Below are 20,104 nucleotides of genomic sequence, written 5' to 3'. Positions count from 1 at the left end.
CTTCAGGAAAACTGCAAAAAAACCCACAACCCACCAGGAAAAACCACGCCAGGGAGGGATATCTCCTGGCCAGAAGGCTTTTTATCTCCTGATTTCAGCTCAGGGGCCCACCTTCAGCATCCTCGTGGTGAGGAAGGCTCCAGAGCTGCTCACCTGCCTCCAGGCTTCTCCTGCACCCAGGAACGACAGGGAGCAGCACATTTACTGATCCCTGATTTGATAAAACCAGACTCCAGCAGCTCACTGCTGGAAACTCGAGGGGTTTTGGGCTGTGACCCCCTTTTTCCCGAGCTCAGTCCTGCTCTGGGAGATGCCTGTGTTGCTCTGCCTGGCAGAGATGGTTGTGTGAGCTGTGATTTATCTGCCTCCCGTGTCGTGTCACCCGTTTAGGTGGAGTACAGCGTTAACATTTTACTGTTATTCTTACCTTTCAAAGCAAAAAAAAAAAAAAAAAAAAAAAAAAAAAAAAAAAAAAAAAAAAAATCTGAGTGTAAATCTGGGAGGCAAAGGAGGTGTCAACTGGCACATGGGGCCAGCTCCTCCTCCTCTTCCTCTTTCATTTTCCTCCTCCTCTTTCATTTTCCTCCTCCCAGGCTCGGTGGGGACAATCCCACCCAAATCTGCTCTCCAAAACCAAATCCGAGCCCCTTCACCGACATTCCCTGTGGTCTGACCTCCCTCCTGGCACAGGGTTAAGTCCCTCCACGCCAGGCACCAACAGCCTGTCCCCAACTGCAGCCCGGGCCCACGGAACTTATTAACACCTAGTCAAGATTAATCAAGCAGGGAAAAGCTAAAGCAGGGCCCTAATTAGTTGCTGATGATAACTATATTTGTCATCCTCTCCCCAATTAGTCTGCTGTAGGTTTCGGAGTTTAATTGCACCTTGTTCTTCATTTAAATGTCATCATGTGCACACATTCTCCTCCTTCTTTAGCGAATTTGAGGGAAAAAAAATTTGACATTAAATATAGATTATCTTTAGATTTTCATAATTAACACAACTGAGCTGCCTTGAGCCTAAATGCATCTCCTCCTGCAATAAATCTGGCCTCTCTCTCTCCGGTGTTCCCAAGGGCTGTGGGATGGGTGTGGGATGCACCCCCCTGGCACTGGTGGCACTGGGGACACGTGTGGGTGGCACTGGTGGCCGTGGTCAGGACACAGCCTGGAGGTCCCCCTCAGGAGGAAGGGATGGAGCAATCTTTGGGATTTTCTCCCTTTTTGGGTTTGTTTCCCTGGTTTTCACACGTTCAGGAGTGTGATGTGGGTCAGGCTGTGCCCAGGGAGTGACAGGGCTGAGGACACTGTCCCATGTCCCCCATCCCTGGGCCAGCCCTGCCCCAGGCAGCCCCCGGAGCCCTCCCCTCCCTCAGCAGGGACAGGGCAGGGAGCTGTCCCCTGTCCCCGGGTCATCCCCACACCCCGCTGATCCAGATTAGCGGATATTCAATATATTGATGGGCCGGGGAGAGCTCCAGGGAGTGACCTCTGCATCCCTTTAACCCTTCAGCTGCTCCCCACAGGGCTCTGTGCCACCCAGCAGAGCTGTCCCCAGAGCTGGGGACACCCAGGCACTGTCACCCTGTGCCTGGTTCCCTGGGTGGAACGTGGAAATGGAGATAGAGAAAAAACACCAATCTGCAAATTCAGTGGGTTTTTTTTCCCTGCTGTCCCCTCCCCACGGCAGCAGGACACAGGATTGTCCCCAAAGCTTCTCCTCCTTCCCCCTGGCTTAAAGCTCCTGGTGCCAGGGGGGACCCAGAGAAGTGTCCCCAAAACTCTGGGAGGGGACTGCCACGTCCCCAGGGCAGGGATGCTCCTCCCCTCCCTGCTCAGGACATCGGTGCAGGCTGCACACGGGAGGCGGTCAGTGGGAAAAGAGAAGAGAGAAAAACTCTTGTCCCAGCTCATCCTGCACCTCCAGAGCTGCCTGTGGCTCCCGGGGTTTGTTCTTCCCCCCAAACAGAGTGACCCAGGAGGAGCTTGGAAAGCAAAGCCCTGCCTGAGATCCACACAGGGACACTCCTTGTGGTTCCTCAGGTGAACACAGGCAAAGCTGAGGCAGGGAAAAAAGCTGCTTTCACACTGTTATTCCACCTGTTTCCTACGGAGCCTTTGGAGAGCCTGGCTCCACGTGGCCTTTGGCATTTTCCAGCCCAAACAGACCCTGGGTGTAAGGAAAAGAGGATGGGAAGCACCCAGAGCTCTCCCATGGGAGCGTTCACATGCACACACAGAGCTCTGGGTGTCTCCTGCATGTCTGTACGCACACACAGAGATTTCTTTAGATGTTTATCCCTCCCTGCACTTTTCCCCACTGAGTTTCCAGCCGTCTCTCCTCACCCTCCAAAGTGACTTGGGTTTAGTTGGGGTTTGTTGGTGGGTTTGTTTTTTTTCCCCCCTTTAACCTTGAAAATTAACCTAAAACACAGGGTGCTGCACACATGACTTGCTCAAATAAATTGCATCCTTAATTATGAACACCCTGGGCTGGGCTGTGCTCCAGGCCACACTGCCCCAGCGGACAGCCCCCTCCTGATGAGTGGTTATTGAACACGGGGAACAACAATCAACACTAATTAAATACTCAGCTGTGGAGAGGAGACACTGTTTATCAAAAAAACCGCGAGAGGAGGGGAGAGCATCTTCTGTTTTCTATAATTAGTTGGCGATATTCCCCAGGCGCTCTCGGGGAGATCGAACTCGGGTTTGTCCCCATCTGTTTGGCACAGGCACACAAAGGCCAGGGTGGTGTCCCCGTGTGTCCCCCCCGAGTGACAGCCACCCTCCTCATCCCCTCAGCCCCGGGGATTGGGACATCCCGGGGGGAATGATGGGATCCCGTGCTGGACAACCCAAAGGGATGTGAGACCACGTTTGGTCCCTGTCCCCAAAGCCAAAACCTCTCTGAGAGGGGAATGGGAAGGGAGAGACACAAGGTGCCTACACCACCCCTTGCACCCCACTTAACCAGCCCCCCAGCAGCAGCAGCAGCATTTGAAGGCAAATTTGTACCTTTTTTAGGCTTTCCTGGAATCCTTCAGTGGCTTTGAGCTGGGGAAGGGGCAGGGCTGGGCGGTTCATTCCCCTCTGTCTCACTGATCAGCACCTGAGGATCCACTCAGCAGCAGGGGAGGAGTTAAAATTTCCCTGAAGGAGGGGAAATAAAGAGATTAATGCTGGCTGGGTTTGGATGCTGGAGCCTGGGACAGCTCCAGATAAACTCCGGTTTTCAGTTTATCCACAGACACAGAAGAGGAAGAAATCCCTCTCCCCATCACACTCCATGTTCCAATACTCATCCGAGCCCTGCTGAACCACTCCCAATCCCTTCCTGCGGGCTGCTGAGGGTACAGACAGGCCTTGTGGTGAAAGCAGGGCTGCTAAAACCCACCGGGGGCCTGCTCCAGGTTACTCCATGCCCTGCTCCGAGGTTACTCCGTGCCCTGCTCTGAGGTTACCCCGTGCCCTGCTCTGAGGTTACTCCATGCCCTGCTCTGAGGTTACCCCGTGCCCTGCTCTGAGGTTACTCCGTGCCCTGCTCCGAGGTTACTCCATGCCCTGCTCTGAGGTTACTCCATACCCAGCTCCGAGGTTACTCCGTGCCCTGCTCCGAGGTTACTCCGTGCCCTGCTCCGAGGTTACTCCATACCCTGCTCCGAGGTTACTCCGTGCCCTGCTCCGAGGTTACTCCGTGCCCTGCTCTGAGGTTACTCCGTGCCCTGCTCTGAGGTTACTCCATACCCTGCTCCGAGGTTACTCCATGCCCTGCTCTGAGGTTACTCCGTGCCCTGCTCCGAGGTTACTCCGTGCCCTGCTCTGAGGTTACTCCGTGCCCTGCTCCGAGGTTACTCCATGCCCTGCTCTGAGGTTACCCCGTGCCCTGCTCTCAGAGCTGTGCCAGGAGCCCTTGGCAGAGGCTCCTCCAGGAGCTGCCAGACCCCAAAATCAGCTCAGCTGCCCCTCCTGGGCACCTCCTGGGCACAGCCCCTGCCCCAGCGCCCTTCCCAAGGCTGCTCCCCCAGGATGACCCCTCGTCTTCCCAAATCTGCCAGGAACTGGGGATGGACAAACACTCCGGGGATGCTCTGGCCACCTTCCCTCCCGTCCCCTTCCCTTCCATCCTTCCCAGGGTCAGGGCAGGAACGGCCCCGGCCCCGTGGATGGGCAGCAGGGAGTGCTGTGAAGGAAGGGAAATGAACTGAACATGTTCTTCCTCCTCCTCCTCTTCCTCACGGAGCCGCCCCCAAGGCTGGGGACAGCAGCTCCTTTCAGTCACTGTCACTGTCACTGCCCCGGAGTTCCCTCTGCTGCACCTGGGACAGAGCTCTGCCAGGGAAACACACGGGGAAAAACAGATTAAAACCAGGTTCAAGCTCGGCAGGGCTCTTGGGGACTTCTGCTCCTCATCCTCATCACCCACGGTGAAGGCTGGGTCGGCATCAGGCTCCTCTGGGCACGTTTGGAGGTGACAACCAGCACCAAATTGGACTTTCCAGGTGTTCTCCATGCCAGGGGTCTCCAAGCACTTTTGTGGAGAGCAGGAGTTTCATCCAGACTGCATCCCCCAGGAGCAGCAGTGGTGCCTCGGGAGGGCTGAGCTGGAACAGAGCCTGGACAGAGGCAGAGAATAAAGTAGGGATTTATTGAAAGGCCTCCAGGACACATCTTGGGCAGGACAAGAACCTGGCCAGGGCTGCACCCAAGGTGGGCTAAGAATGGTCACAAAATGAACACAAAATGGACACAAAATGGTCACAAAATGGACACAAAATGGACCACTGGTCACCAAGTCTCACACTTTTCTAAGTTTTGGTCCATTTGCACACTGGGGTTTAACTGTCCCATTCCAGCCCCAGGCTGTGAGGTCCCAGCCTTGTTCCTCCCTCCAGCCCACCCTGGGTTGTGCTGGAAGTTGTCCTTGGTGTGCAGCAGGAGGAGGATTTGTTTTGTGTCCCTGCTGTGTGCAGAGCTGATGTGAGCTCACCCCTGGGCACCCCAGAACCTGGAATACATGAAATTAAAACTGAAGGCACCAGAGAAGGACTGGAGCTTCTCCTCCTGGAGAGGGTGACACCAGGACAGGGCCAGAGGAGGAGCTGCTGCTGTTGTTGATGCACTTCCCAACCGGGCTCGTGGCCTCAGCACTCCAGGTTAAATAACCAGGCTCAGGAATCAGAACATTGCCCTTGCCCTCAATACCTACAACATTTCTGGTAGTAAACAATCTCCAAGACTCATTTCTTGGAGCAGCAGCAGATGGTCAAGAGCATTTCCTGAAATTGAATATTGTAATGAATTTAGGATCGAGAAAATTTACATAATAATCTGGTTTAGATTCGAGTAGTGAAGAAACCTACATAGAAACTGCTTCTTTTCAGCTATTGGAATTAAAGTATAAACCTCCAAGTATTTTAATTATAAACAAACTTTTTGCTCTTCTGGATTCGTGGAAGAAATTGAAAAATGCACTACCCAGGGAGGCTGAAGGCCACACAGCAGGCTCAGTTCAGGTTTGCCTCCCGTGACCCGGGGGCTGGAGGGGGAATCTCAGGAGCCTCCTGTGCCAGAGGTGACTCAAACTGGGCTGATCCTGTTGGTCCCTCACCCACCTGCTCCATCCCTGGGAACACGGAGCTGCTCAGGGAGAACAAGAGCTCCTGGCCTGGGGCTGTTCCAGACTTTGAGGGGTTTGCTGGGGGAGTCCTGGGAGTGCAGAGACAGGGAGGGGATGGGATAGTGGGATGGGAGAGTGGGATAATAGGATGGGATGATGGGATGGGATATTGGGATAATGGGATATTGGGATGGGATGATGGGATATTGGGATATTTGGATATTGGGATGGGATAATGGGGTGGGATATTGGGATGGGATGATGGGATATTGAGATATTGAGATATTGGGATAATGGGATGGGATAATGGGGTGGGGTATTGGGATGGGATATTGGGATATTGGGATAATAGGGTGGGATATTGGGATATTGGGATAATAGGGTGGGATATTGGAATAATGGGATGGGATAATGGGGTGGGATGACGCCTCCCAGGGAATCAGCCATTCCTAGACCCCACGGAAGGATCCAGGACTCTCAGGCCCGTGCTGAGTGCACACATCCCACTGTCCCACTGCTCCCCACCCTGCTCAGGGCACACTCAGGCTGGAAAATCCCTTCTGGGCTCATCTCATCCTCATCCCTGGCACAGCCCCGTGCCAATCCCATTCCCAGGACACCAGCACTGGCACAGCCAGGGCTCCTTCCCTCCTCATCCTCCCTCTGGGCCACAGGAGAGGCTGAGGGCCCTTTCCTCTCAGAAAAGCAAATATTTAGTCTAGATAAAAAAACCCCCTGAGCGTTTTCCCCAGGTAATACTGGTAACTAAAATAATCACATTCACTTTGCTGGTTTAATTTTATATTTCCATTCCTACCTTATCTTTTTTCTGCAAGCATCATTAAACCACACCATAACAAAAATACATGAACTGTTATTCTTTCCAGAGAAGCCATAAACCACCTCAAAGCTTTTCAAGTTTATTCTTATCTCGTACATCTTCCTCTGGTTCGGGGTTTTTTTTTCCCCTTCATGCATTTCAGAAAGGTAGTTTTCCCTAATGTTAAGAATAGTTGCATTGAAAATGAGATGCTGCCTCTGAAAAGCCCCTCTGGAGGATTAAATAAGTAAAATATAGCCAGAAAATAAACTGGAACCTCATTAAAATAATTTTGCAAGGAGAAATCCTACTCTACAATAGGTTTTCAATATCACTTAGAAAATTCTTCGAGTCATATATATATGTTCTTAATTCAGGACCTTCCATTAAAAAAGACATTACAGAGGGAAGTGAAAGGCCATTTAGTACCCTTGTTTATATAAAAATGCATATGAGGCAGGGATGCAATCTCCAGCAGAAGGCTTGGGATGCACTTGGAATGAGCTGTGCCTGGCTGGGAGGTGCTAATGAGGGCTGCCAAAGCTGTGAGGCAGCCCCAACACCTCCTTATCCTGCCAGGGAATTCAGCCACTCCTGCATCCCCCTCTCCTTTCACTCTTCCCCACTTCCTGAGCTCCCTGGGCACTCAGGTGCTCACCCCGAGGAGGTTTTGTGGCTCCATCCTCAGCAGGCAGGGATGAGGCTGTGCCAGAGCAGGGAGGAAACCTGCCCAATTCACCCCAAAGTGCTGCCCTGTGGAATGATCCCTGTGGAAAAGGGGTGGCTGTCCCTGCTGTGGCTCCATCAGGCACACAGAACATGTGGCACCATCCCAAACTTTGCCCCACGTGTGGCCCAGGTGTGCTGCACCCAGGGGATGTGCGGTCACATCACTGCCCAGCTCCTAAACCAGGCCAGCCACAAACCTCCAGACTTGGCAGGTTTGACTTTGCATCAAGCCCCAGCACACTGTCAGAGTTTTAAAGTGTAAAACTCCTGATCACAGCCCAGGAAATCGCTGCTGCTCTGCTCCAACCAGTGCCCAGGAGCCATCACTGACATCACTGGGAGGGAAAAATTCCCGAGGAGGCTCCTCCAAGTGAGGGCTGGAGCTCTCCACTCCAGAGTCATGGTTAAATCATGGAAACTGCCAGGCTGGGAACAGTTTTGGATGTCCTGCTTAACAAGAAGATAAAATACAGGTGACCCACGGAGGCATCCCCAGCGTACTGAGAAATATTTCATCCCCAAAGGCTCCAAAAAACATCATTAGTGTAATTAACTGTTCCCTGCCCATGGAAAACACCAGAACTTCAAACCTCCATTATGTTGAGCTGGGCCTTGAAACAGCTGGAACAATTAGAGGGTTATTAGATAATTATTATTACTTCTAATATATATATATTAGATTATTAATAGCTGTCATTTAGATGGGATGTGAGGAAGAAATCCTCCCCTGTGAGGCTGGCACAGGGTGCCCAGAGCAGCTGTGGCCAGGCTGGGATAAAGGGAGGAATGAGAGGAGCTTTGAGGTCCCTCCCCAGCCCAAACCATCCCAGGATCCTGTGGATAACCCCGAGGCTGAAGGCCAAGGAGGTTCAAGGATCCTCCTTCCTGCAGGAACCCCTCTGCCCTGACCAACAGATCCCACAGAGCGTTTGGGCAGGCGGATTTGTAGAGAATAAATATCACACTTCAATTTCATGGTAACTTAGGGGGGTTTACTGGCAAATACCATGGCTTTTACATGGTTCTACCAATTACTGAGCAATTACATGTAACCTAGATCTGGAGGACACACAGCAGCCTTGTAATGTATTCCTCTCTCCTGGAAAAGAGGGCAGCAGTTAATAGAAAACACTCTCTTTTTTATTATTATTATTATTTTAAATTATAAACCCCTCCACAATATTCCTGTGTGACATTATTAAAACTCCACGTCGCTCTCAAACCCAAAGCCAAGGCTGCCATCCCATTAACACATCAGCTGTGGGATGATCGATAAAAATTTACTTTAAACTGCACCATATGTTGCTCCCCACAAAGTTTTATTATTCAAATCCCTCAGTTTGTACACCTCAACCCCCGTGCAATTAAATCCCATTTAGCAGCACTGACCTCCTGATTTGAACTCGGCATTCCTGCAGCTGGTTTGGAGTTTTAACAGCACTTTTAAATACGGGGGGGGGAAAAAAAATAAAATGCAAAATGTCTGTGGATTAATGGTGGGGCGATCCCTCCTGCGCTGGAGCAGGGATGAAGGAAAACAAAGGGAAAAAAAAATAAACCACAAAGCCCGAAGAGTGCCAGCACATCTGAGTGTGTTGTAGCGTATTTGCAAACATCGTTAATCACGGATTAGCAGATGGTGATGTTAATTGCACCTGTGGAAGTAACAAGACCTCGAGGTTGATTACATTTACAAACCGGGATCGGGCCTGCGCCTTCCGGAGGTGCCCCGTGGGCAACATTCCCAGCTCCAGGAAAATTCCCAGCTCCAGGAAAATTCCCAGCTCCAGGAAAATTCCTAGCTCCAGCAATTCCCAGCTCCAGCAGCATTCCCAGCTCCAGCATTCCCAGCCCCAACATTCCCAGCTCCAGCATCCCCATCCCAGCAGCATTCCCAACTCCAGCAGCATTCCCATTCCAGCAGCATTCCCAATCCCAGCAGCATTCCCAGCCCCACCAACATTCCAGCTCCAGCAGCATTCCCAACTCCAGCAGCATTCCCAATCCCAGCAGCATTCCCAGCCCCAGCAGCATTCCCAATCCCAGCAGCACCCCAGGCTGCTCCCTTCTCCTGCCACCAGCCTGGGTTTTGGAGAAGGAAATGTGTCCCCTGTCCCAGAGCCATTCCAGCCTCCAAAATATCACTGGGACCCAGCGATGAATTGGGTGGAATGGGATTTTTTCACTCCTTGGATGGGGTGGAACGGGATTTTTTCACTCCTTGGATGGGGTGCAATGGGATTTTTTCACTCCTTGGAAGGGGTGCAGTGGGATTTTTCCAGCCCTGGTGACACCCTGAGGTGTCACAAGAGGGAACTGTGGGGCAGGAGCTGAGCTGCTCTCCCAGCTCAAGCTCTCCAGGGTGGATTTTGGGAGTTGGGAAGATTTGTGTTCTCCCCTGGCTGAAGATAAGGCACTGCCAGCACTCAACTCATCTTCTGAATCAAGGAGGACAAATATTTTGCCACTGTGCTTAGAGACACTTTGATTATTGAGAAATCATTCTGGAAGGGCAATTAGTAAATTTTAAAATCAATTTGGTAAATAAGCCTCTGAAAGGAATCCTGACAAGCAGCAGGGAGGGAAGAATTGACTTTCAAATTACACACACACACACTTTATTCATATCTAAATATCAAAGAGACTCTATGTACAAACAGAAGTAATCAGGAAACGTGTTTTGATCTTGCTGATGTACACAAAAAATGACAATTAATGTCCCCCTTTATGATATAAAGCTGGGAGTTTTTTACAGTTACATTACAGGCACGATTATAGTCGAGCTTAAGGCTAAAATATAATGAAAGACTATAAAAACTACATTTTAACATTTAAAAATATCCAGGAAATTAACTGGAGAAGCAGGCAATGATCCAATTAATGGATTGCATTTATTAGATCGGGGGCAAATGGCACAGCACAAAGCTCCAGCTCCAAAGGTGGGAGAGTGCAGAGGTCCCCACGCTCCTCAGAGTCTCAGGATGGGGCTGGGGCAGGAGGACAAAGCCTCAGCTCCACCCAGGAGTCACTGCAGGTGCATCCCAGTGGAATAAAACGGGCACAGAGGGAAATGGGATCAGTGGGAACAGCAGATGGCCACCCAGAGTGGGATCCAGCGCCCTCACAAGCACCAAAGTCCGAGCTGCAGCCCGAGTTATGCACTCAAATCCTAAAATTCAAGCTCAGGGAACTCCCCAAAAGCCTTGTGTGATGCCCCAGTGCCAAATCAAGGTGCTCCGTGGGCACAGGAGTGGGGAATTCACAGGGCAGTGGTGATGGGCAAGCAGGAGCTTCTCCTCCCACTCCGATGGACAAGGAGCTCCAGAGGTTTTTTTGGGAGCCTTTTCAGGAGCTGGGCTCCTCAGCTGCCTCCTGCTGAGAGGGGCTGAGCAGATGGCCAAGGGCAGCCTGACAGAGCCCAGATTTCCCAGGATGTGCCTCCCCACTGCTGGGACCAACTTCAAAAACAAAAAACAACAAAAACACCAAAATAAAAAGGGAGAAAGGGCAGTTCCTGTGAGATGGGGAACAAACACACTTACCTGGAGGTCAAGAATGAAGAAATGGCTTTACCCTGATCCCTGCTGCTCCGGAGGAAGGGTTCAGTCAGCCAAGTGCTGAATCCTTGGAATCTTTCCTCTGGAAAATGAGCAAAGCTGAGCCACGGGCACCCTCTGCTGGGGCACCCTCGGCTGCTGAGCAGCTCCACGGGGCTGGAGCCTTTTCCTTCCAGCTTTGAACCAGAAAAAAACAGGCCAAAATCAACCCCCCTAAAATGCACCACAAGGTACCGGCTCAGGGTTCTTCAGCTCCCTGTGGATGTGGTAACACAGCCCTGTCGTTTCAGAGGGATTTGGGATTTGTCCTTTCCCTCAGGACACAGCTCAGGGGATGTGTCCCCACCTCAGGCACCCTCCTCTCCATCACAGCCACAGAAGGGAGCCCTGGACACCTTTCAGAGCTCCGTGTCCTGTCCCACATCACAGGCACCTGCAGCGTCCCCAGTGTCACCAGCCAGACCCGGGACACCCAGGGGACACCCCCACAGCCACAGCCCAAGGTTTACAGACTTCATTCTGCTCCAAGGAAAGTCCTAATTAGTCACTCAGAGTGATTTACTTATTCATTTGGAAGAGGGGAGGGGGAAGACTGAGCGGAATTGTTTGAAATTATCCCTAAAGGGCACTGTAAATTAAGTGTTAATGAGGAATCCTATGCAAAGGGCCACGGTAGCTAAATAAAATAATTAAGGTGCTAAGTGATAACATTCTTTTGGCTCTCAGTAATCTAGCCAGCCTGGTTTTTCAAGCAGGATGGTTGCAAATGAAGCCCAGTGCCATCAGCAGGACACTGGTCCTGGGGCACTTGAGCCTCCTGTAGGATCAGCCCAGCTTGGAAAGGAAACTTCCCCAGAAGGAACCAAGCTCCAGATCTCTCTTCCCACCTGAGGGCCTTAACCACACTCTGGATATTTTTATGACACAAAACGGATTGATTTGAGTCTACAACCAATCTTTACAAAAGCTTTATTGCCACGGGCTGCCTTTTCCCCCCTGCTCCAGCTGTTTGCCAGCCCAGGGCAGGGCTGCACACCTGCTTTACAACCAAACACACAAAAAGCAGCTCCAGTGGCTCCCAAGCACAGCTGGCACTCAGCAGCTGCTGCCCAGGGGGAGGGCACAAAATGCACTTTCAGTGGCATTTTCACCCACACCCCAAATTGTCCCCACAGTCCAAGTGATGCACAAAGTCCCCAGTGCTGGCAGCTGTCCCTGGGGGTTTTCCTGCCAAACCTGGCTGCTCCCAGACCAGTCTGCCTTCCTCCAGGTGTTACCTATGACACCAGGTGTCTGCCTTTGGTGTTAAGCCAGGGATCTGGTGGCTTCTGCAGCAGCCAAAATGCAGCTCAGGTCACTGGGGTTCTCCCTGGAATTCCCAGTGATGGTGGAGACCCTGGGAGGAGCATTTCCACACCCACACCGAGCAGCTTCCTCCACCAAATAAAGATTTCAATCTCCATGCCTCCGTTTCTGGCTGCAGATGGAGTGCAGGAGGATACCTGTAAGAAAGCAAAAATAAATAAATATGAAGGGATTTTTTTTTCCCCTTCAAACCACAAGAAAACCATCCAGTGGGCCTGGATGTTTGACTGTTGGATGCAGAGGTGGGGCTTTGGTGCCCTGGTGCTCAGAGCTGCTCTCACCTGCAGCCACAGAGACGTTGAGGGAGTCGATGCCGGGGTGCAGGGCCCTGCCAGGGGGGATGGCCAACATCTTCTGGCACTGCAGCTGAGTCTCCAGGGACAGCCCCTCCCCTTCACTGCCTGCAGGACACACACACACTGCTCAGCTCAGCTCCCAGCACTGCCACCTCCTCTCCCTCTCCCCTGTGCAGTTCTTGCTCCTGCTCGGTCTCTCTGACGCTCCCTTCCTGAGCTCAGCCACCTCACAGAGCCACTGAGGCACCAGAGGGGAGCCAAAAACCAACCTTCCTTCCTCCCTTCCCTCCTTCCTCCCTTCCCTCCTTCCTTCTTCCCTCCTTCCTTCTTATTTCCTTTCCTTTCCTTTCCTTTCCTTTCCTTTCCTTTCCTTTCCTTTCCTTTCCTTTCCTTTCCTTTCCTTTCCTTTCCTTTCCTTTCCTTTCCTTTCCTTCCTTTCCTTTCCTTTCCTTTCCTTTCCTTTCCTTTCCTTTCCTTTCCTTCCCTTCCCTTCCCTTCCCTTCCCTTCCCTTCCCTTCCCTTCCCTTCCCTTCCCTTCCCTTCCCTTCCCTTCCCCTCCCTTCCCTTCCCCTCCCTTCCCTTCCCTCCCCTTCCCTTCCCTTCCCGTCCCTCCCTGGCTCTGTTCTCCAGCACCTGAAGTGCTATCTGAGGAATCTCTGTGCCACCACACAGCTGCACAGAGATGCCACAGGGAGCAGCTGCTGTGCCAGCACAGAGCTCCCCGTGGGCTCAGCCTGATGGCACTGGGACAAAGGCCAGCCCTGGGCCAGCAACTCCCTGATCCCTGCTGCCAGGGACAGCTCCTGCTGCCAGGGACAGCTCCAGCCTTCCCAGCACACACACACACAGAGCACGGCCTGGGTGCAACTTGTGCATGCAGACAGTTTAACCAGAGGCTTCAATTGATTAGTTGTTAAACCAGCCAGCAGCCCTGATATGTTTGGGCTGATACACTGGTGAAACAGAGTTGAAATCTATCCCAGGTCATTAGTAGTTGTTTGACTCACGCTGTCACAAAGGGAAATGGAAAGGGAGAGGCTTTAAGCAATGCTGTGTGCAGACAGGTGAAAATGCAGAGGGCCACGGACCTCCCAGCCCGCCTGGCTCCCCAAAGAATTCTTCCACCTTGTTATTTGGAGCAGCACAGGCAGCTCCAGGGCTGGCCAGCTCATCCCAAACACCTCTGGCACGCAGGGCCAGCATGTGGCAGCCAAAGCTCCCCTCCCACAGCCGTGCCCTGACCTGGCTGAGCCCCACACGGGTCAGGGATGGCACTGCCAGGGTTCTGACCCCTCTGACCACGCAGGGATGGCACATGGCATCATTCCCAGCTGGTTTTTTTATTCCTCACGCTTTACTGGGCTGATCTAGGATGCACTTTGGGTAAGGAAGAGGATGCTCTGGGGAATGCAGCCTGCATCACCTTCCCAGAGGGAATCAGCCATGGCACCAGGAATCAAAGCCAGGCCTCCCATGGCCCTGCCTGTCTCCTCACCACTGCTCCAGGGATGCTTAAACAGCCCAGAAACAGTATCCTGGGAAAGCTGTGCACACCTCACAGTGGTATTTGCCTCCTGAGCCTCTCAAAATCCCACAGGACTCTCCAACTGGGACAGCAGCAGTGGCTCCTGGAGAAACCCTCTCCTGTCCCTGATAAGGGTCTTACAATTCCCAATAAAGGCACTGATTTTGCCTCCAGCTTTTACAAAGCTTTTTATGGCCCTGGCTGCTTAAAATAATTAGGAGCAATAAATCCAGGGCAGGACGACTTGCACAGTGTGACACAAGGGAGGGAGCATTGACTGGATCAGATTAAATCCCGGGTTAGGCTGGTGAACAAAACACTCCCCACTTCAGAACTTCCACCTCTCAGCTTTGTCCCTGACTGACAGAGCTCAAAGCCCAGAGCTCGGGGAAATGATGAAACACATTTCCTGCCCCATTTACAATTAACACCACTCACAATTGCAGTTTCCAGAGCAGGGAATTCAGATCCAGCAGGAGAAAAATATGCAAAACGAGCATCTCCATAAAACCACCAGCTCTGTGAAGAGCCTTAAAACCCCAGCTAAAGACTGAAGGTCTAAAAAGAACAAATTACCCAGAAACTCTTCTTACTCAGCCATCTAAGTGCTCCCAATCTGTTCCTGTGTGCACCAGGCTCCCAGTCTGAGCTGTCTGTCGCCTCCAGCAATGACTCCAGTGCAGACAACATTAAGCTGGACTGTCCAAATCACTCTCTGCCAAGCCAGCCAGGATGCCAGGAGGAGGAACTGGAGGCTGCAAATGCTTAACTTACAAGACAATTTGTGTGGTGCCAGGGAGCTCAATCCCAGGCTGAATTATCTCTGCTGCTCCCTGCAGCTGCAGCAATGCTCCATATTCAGATCCAGGACGTTTCTCCCACCAAGCCCAGCATCAGACGACCGTAATGTTCAATTTTCTTTTCAGCCAAGAGTTAGTGCTCAGCAGAGAGTTGAAATCATTACTGCTGCAAGGTCCGGGAGCTCTCCTCATGCATCTACCAATCAGCCTCCAATCTCCCCTGACAAAAGGATATTTGGGCTTTTTTTTCCTGGAGAAATCTCTCATAACTCAAGGTAACGACGCCGCTGCCGCTCGCAGCCCCTGCCTGTCTGCGGCCGCTGTCGCCGTTTGTGGGATGCATTTCTTTGTGGGCAATCAGCAGAGCTGCCAGCCTCCCCCTGCTCCCCCTGGAATACAGCTCCACACATCTTGTAGAGATGCCAGATTTTCGCAGCGTTGTCTTGTCGAGTGTTTCCAGGAGTTCAATAAACATTTTAATTAAAGGGAATGTTCTCCGAGCCAAGGCGGCCCCGGCACGGGGCAGGATTACAGCCCCTGCCTGGCTCCTGGCCAGCAGGACTCCACTGCCAAGTGGAAAAAAGCTCCAGCCAGCTCCTGTGCCAGGTGACACGGAGTGGGGGACATGGCACAGCCACACACAGGTGCCTGGAGCTGCATTCCTTTTCCTGGAGCTGGGGAATTTCTTTCTCCAGCTGCCATAAAGCTGCTACTCGCCTTGCCTCCACCTTCTGGGAGGGCTGCACAAGTCCAAACTGTGCCTACAAAAGGTGAGAGTGGGCAGAATTCCCTGCAGGAATTGTTCAGGTGCTCAGGGAAGAGGCAGCCACTGCTCCAACAGGGCTCCTGCTCCACAGCCAGCGCCTCCTGCCCTCTGCCAGGTGTGCCCTGACTGCTCCCAGGGGTGGTTACAAAGCCCAGCAACAGCCCCTTGTGGTTCTTCCCAGACCAGACATTCCTGGATTTCGAGGGGAAATGTGGCACAGCTCCCCCTGAGCAGCTCTGTGCAGGAAGAGCAAACACCTCCAGGGCTCTCCCTCCCAGCTTGGGGTTCAGCACCACAGAAAATCCAAACCTGGGGCTCCAGGGCAGGATCAAAACACAGAACACGATGCAAACAGCACTCTGTGGCTGCCCTGGCACCAGAACTGCCACCAGAACTGCCACCAGAACTGCCACCAGACCCTCCCCAGCTGCTGGACTCTCTGTGCATCCACAGACTGCTCCTACTGGGAACCCCCTCAGCTCTCCCCATTCCTCTCAGCCCCTGCTTTGCTCACAGCCAGACCATTCCATGATTCCCTCTCAGCTTTGCTTTTCCAGACCTAGAACAATCCCTGGAGTGAAGCACGCCCCTCACAGCTGCACCCTCACCCAGCCCACAGCTCTGGAAATGGAAATACCTATCACCACAATAAGGGGTTTGTCCCACTGGAATTCTGAGCAGCTGATGACAGGAACACCTTCCACGTCCTTAGGCCTGCTGACCGTTCCCACCACTTCCCAGCCTTCTGCACTTTTAGCCTAGAGAAGGGAAATAAAACAAGAACAGCCAAATATTCAAGCTTAGAAAGAATAGAAGTCATGTATGCAAACACTCTTTTATTTACATTTTCAGTTAAGCTGACTGGAGGGGTTGTTTTTTGGGTTGGGTTTTTTTTTTTTGCCTCCCTTAAATTTTTACCTGCAAAAAAAAAAAAGAATTTTACCCCTTAAATTTTACCTTTACCTCTCTCACCTCACTGCATCAGGAAAACGTAAAAAGATTCCCAGCAGCTCCCCCCAGCCCTGGTTCCTCCTCTATTCCCTGCTCCAAAGGCTGCCCAATGCTGCCACCGTGTGCCTGGGCCCCGGGATGCTGCTCTGCCAAACACCCCGAGGAGAAAGGAGACAAATCCCCACACACCGAGAGCCACAGGATTCTCCTGGTGCCACCAGCTTCCAGAAAAAATAGCCACCCTGTCTCCCTACCCGATGGAATGGGGCAGTGCCCAGCACAGACCCTGCAAATAACCCAAAGCTCCTTCCCCTGGGCCTCCTCTCTGTGTGGTGGTTGAGTTTTCTTGAAGGAAAAAAATAAAATAAAGTGTCTCACTGTACCTTCAAAAAGCCCTGCAGGTCATCTGTGCTGTACACATCAAACACCTCCATGGCTCCAGCGCTGGCTTTGCTCACCACAGGAGTCAAGGGGCAGCTGCAAGGGGAAAACAATGGAAAAGGGTCACACAAATCCTGAATTTTTGTTCCTGTCCTTCCATATTTTGCCTCTGCAACCCTCCTCCAAAACCCACTCGTTACTAGGGATGTGTTTTCCTATGGAAAAGAGGAGGGCTCTGGGATTAACCCAGGAAACGGGTCACAGGTGGGACAACTGAAACACAGAACGGGTTAAAGCAAGAAGAGCCCAGGGTGAGCCTGAGATCCCACACCCCACAGCCTGCCTGGGGGCAGCAGCACCCCAAATCCTGCCCTACACATCAGCCCCAGGAACCTCTCTGAACAACAGCTGAGCGATGCAGCCTGGAAACCTGTCTGGGAAGGAAAAGAGGGGCTGGAGGAGCTTTACCTGTTCCCGTGTCCCATACCCGTTCCCGTGTCCCATACCCGTTCCCGTGTCCCATACCCGTTCCCGTGTCCCATACCTGTTCCCATGTCCCATACCTGTTCCCGTGTCCCATACCTGTTCCCGTGTCCCGTACCCGTTCCCGTGTCCCGTACCCGTTCCCGTGTCCCATACCCGTTCCCGTGTCCCATACCTGTTCCCATGTCCCATACCTGTTCCCGTGTCCCGTACCTGTTCCCATAGCCCATACCCGTTCCCGTGTCCCATACCTGTTCCCGTGTCCCGTACCCGTTCCCGTGTCCCATACCCGTTCCCGTGTCCCATACCTGTTCCCATGTCCCATACCTGTTCCCATAGCCCATACCCGTTCCCCTGTCCCATACCTGTTCCCGTGTCCCGTACCCGTTCCCGTGTCCCGTACCCGTTCCCGTGTCCCATACCTGTTCCCATAGCCCATACCCGTTCCCCTGTCCCATACCTGTTCCCGTGTCCCGTACCCGTTCCCGTGTCCCGTACCCGTTCCCGTGTCCCGTACCCGTTCCCGTGTCCCGTACCCGTTCTCGTGTCCCATACCCGTTCCCGTGTCCCATACCCGTTCTCGTGTCCCATACCCGTTCCCGTGTCCCGTACCCGTTCCCGTGTCCCATACCCGTTCCCGTGTCCCGTACCCGTTCTCGTGTCCCATACCCGTTCCCGTGTCCCATACCCGTTCCCGTGTCCCATACCCGTTCTCGTGTCCCATACCTGTTCCCATGGCCCATACCCGTTCCCGTGTCCCGTACCTGTTCCCATAGCCCATACCTGTTCCCGTGTCCCATACCTGTTCCCATGTCCTATACCCATTCCCGTGTCCCATACCCGTTCCCGTGTCCCGTACCCGTTCCCGTGTCCCATACCTGTTCCCGTGTCCCGTGTCCCATACCCGTTCCCGTGTCCCATACCTGTTCCCGTGTCCCATACCTGTTCCCGTGTCCCATACCTGTTCCCGTGTCCCGTGTCCCATACCCGTTCCCGTGTCCCATACCTGTTCCCGTGTCCCATACCTGTTCCCGTGTCCCGTGTCCCATACCCGTTCCCGTGTCCCATACCCGTTCCCGTGTCCCATACCTGTTCCCGTGTCCCATACCTGTTCCCGTGTCCCGTGTCCCATACCCGTTCCTGTGTCCCATACCCGTGTCCCATACCTGTTCCTGTGACCTGTACCTGTTCCCGTGTCCCATACCTGTTCCCGTGTCCCGTGTCCCATACCCGTTCCCGTGTCCCATACCTGTTCCCGTGTCCCATACCTGTTCCCGTGTCCCATACCTGTTCCCATAGCCCATACCTGTTCCCCTGTCCCGTACCTGTTCCCGTGTCCCATACCTGTTCCCGTGTCCCGTGTCCCATACCCGTTCCCGTGTCCCGTACCTGTTCCCATAGCCCATACCCGTTCCCGTGTCCCATACCCGTTCCCGTGTCCCATACCTGTTCCCGTGTCCCATACCTGTTCCCGTGTCCCATACCCGTGTCCCATACCCGTTCCCGTGTCCCGTACCCGTTCCCATGTCCCATACCTGTTCCCCTGTCCCATACCTGTTCCCGTGTCCCATACCTGTTCCCGTGTCCCGTACCTGTTCCCGCGGGTGGCCACCACTCTGTCCACGCCGAGGAAGTAGGCTGCTCTCAGCAGGGCGCCCAGGTTCATGGGGTCCTGGATGTGCTCCAGCACCAGCCACAGCGGCTGCGGCCCGCCGCCGTCCCCGCGGGGCAGGGGCGGCTCCTCGGCGTCCCGCAGGCTCCTGAAGGGCAGCGGGGCGGCCTCCAGACACACTCCCTGGTGCGGCCGGCCGTAGCACAGCGCGTCCAGCGCCCGGCCGCGGACGTGCAGCACGGGCACCCCGCGGGCCGCGGCCTGCAGCGCCAGCTCCGCCCTCCGCGGCCGCCCCGAGCCTCCGCGCGGCTCCTTCACGAAGAGCCGGAACAGCGCTCTCCGTGCCCCGGCCAGCGCCAGCCCGCACGGGGCCATCCCGAACAGGATCTCCGAGCCTTTAGTCCTCGGCAGGCTCATCACGGCTTTTCGCTGCGGCGCCTTCCCCGTGCCGGCCCGCGGGAGCTCCCGCTGTGCCCGCCACAGCTCCCGGCCGGACCGCGACCCCCGGCCGGCCTCCGGGCCCTGCGGGGCGGCCGCGGGGGCGTCGCGGCCCCGGGGAGCCCCTTCCTCGGCCCCGCGGGTGGAGCGGAACCGGAGCCCGGCCCGGCACAGCCGCAGGGCCCGGCACAGGCCGGGGAGCAGCGGCCGCTCCATGGCCGGGAATCCTGCCCGGGGGCGGCACAGGCACGGCGGGAGGGGAACACCCGCCCCGCAACCGGCACGGGCCGGGCCGAGCGGAGATACCGGGGGGACAGGGACCGGGGTGAGCTGAGATACCGGCGGGACAGGGACCGGGCCGAGCGGAGATACCGGGGGGCACGGACCGGGACAGGGACACGCGGGGGACCCGCGGGCACGCGCACGGAGCCCCCAAACACGCGCACGGGCACGCGCGGGGCCACTTCCGCTTCCGGCGGCCCCGCCCCGGAAGTGACGGAACCAACGGAAACGGAGACCCCGGGAACGGGGAAGGGCCGCGACCCCGGACAGACAACGGGAACCGGGAACAGAGCATCCCACAGACCCAGGACAGACAACGGGAACCGGGAACAGAGCATCCCACAGACCCAGGACAGACAACGGGAACCGGGAACAGAGCATCCCACAGACCCAGGACAGACAACGGGAACAGGGAACAGAGCATCCCACAGACCCAGGACAGAGCCCGGGAATGGGGAACCCCAGTGATGCCGAGCATT

At 54.2% G+C, this 20,104-nt stretch overlaps 1 protein-coding gene across 1 annotated transcript; it reads right to left on the bottom strand.

Annotated features, from left to right (window-relative positions):
* Nucleotides 1-11,678: 11,678 nt before the first annotated feature.
* Nucleotides 11,679-19,618, bottom strand: MRM1 (mitochondrial rRNA methyltransferase 1). Its single transcript, XM_066333540.1, has 5 exons — nucleotides 18,886-19,618; nucleotides 16,813-16,906; nucleotides 16,116-16,236; nucleotides 12,373-12,492; nucleotides 11,679-12,228 (listed from the first exon to the last, which is right to left on the bottom strand). The coding sequence occupies exons 1-5, from the start codon at nucleotides 19,557-19,559 to the stop codon at nucleotides 12,179-12,181; spliced, it is 1,059 nt and encodes a 352-aa protein (XP_066189637.1). The 5' UTR covers nucleotides 19,560-19,618; the 3' UTR covers nucleotides 11,679-12,178.
* Nucleotides 19,619-20,104: the final 486 nt, after the last annotated feature.

The sequence above is a fragment of the Sylvia atricapilla genome, chromosome 20 (assembly GCF_009819655.1).
Source record: "Sylvia atricapilla isolate bSylAtr1 chromosome 20, bSylAtr1.pri, whole genome shotgun sequence".
Taxonomy (NCBI): domain Eukaryota; kingdom Metazoa; phylum Chordata; class Aves; order Passeriformes; family Sylviidae; genus Sylvia; species Sylvia atricapilla.
The sequence above is the reverse complement of the archived record's forward strand: the minus strand, read 5'-3'. Positions and strand labels throughout refer to the sequence as shown.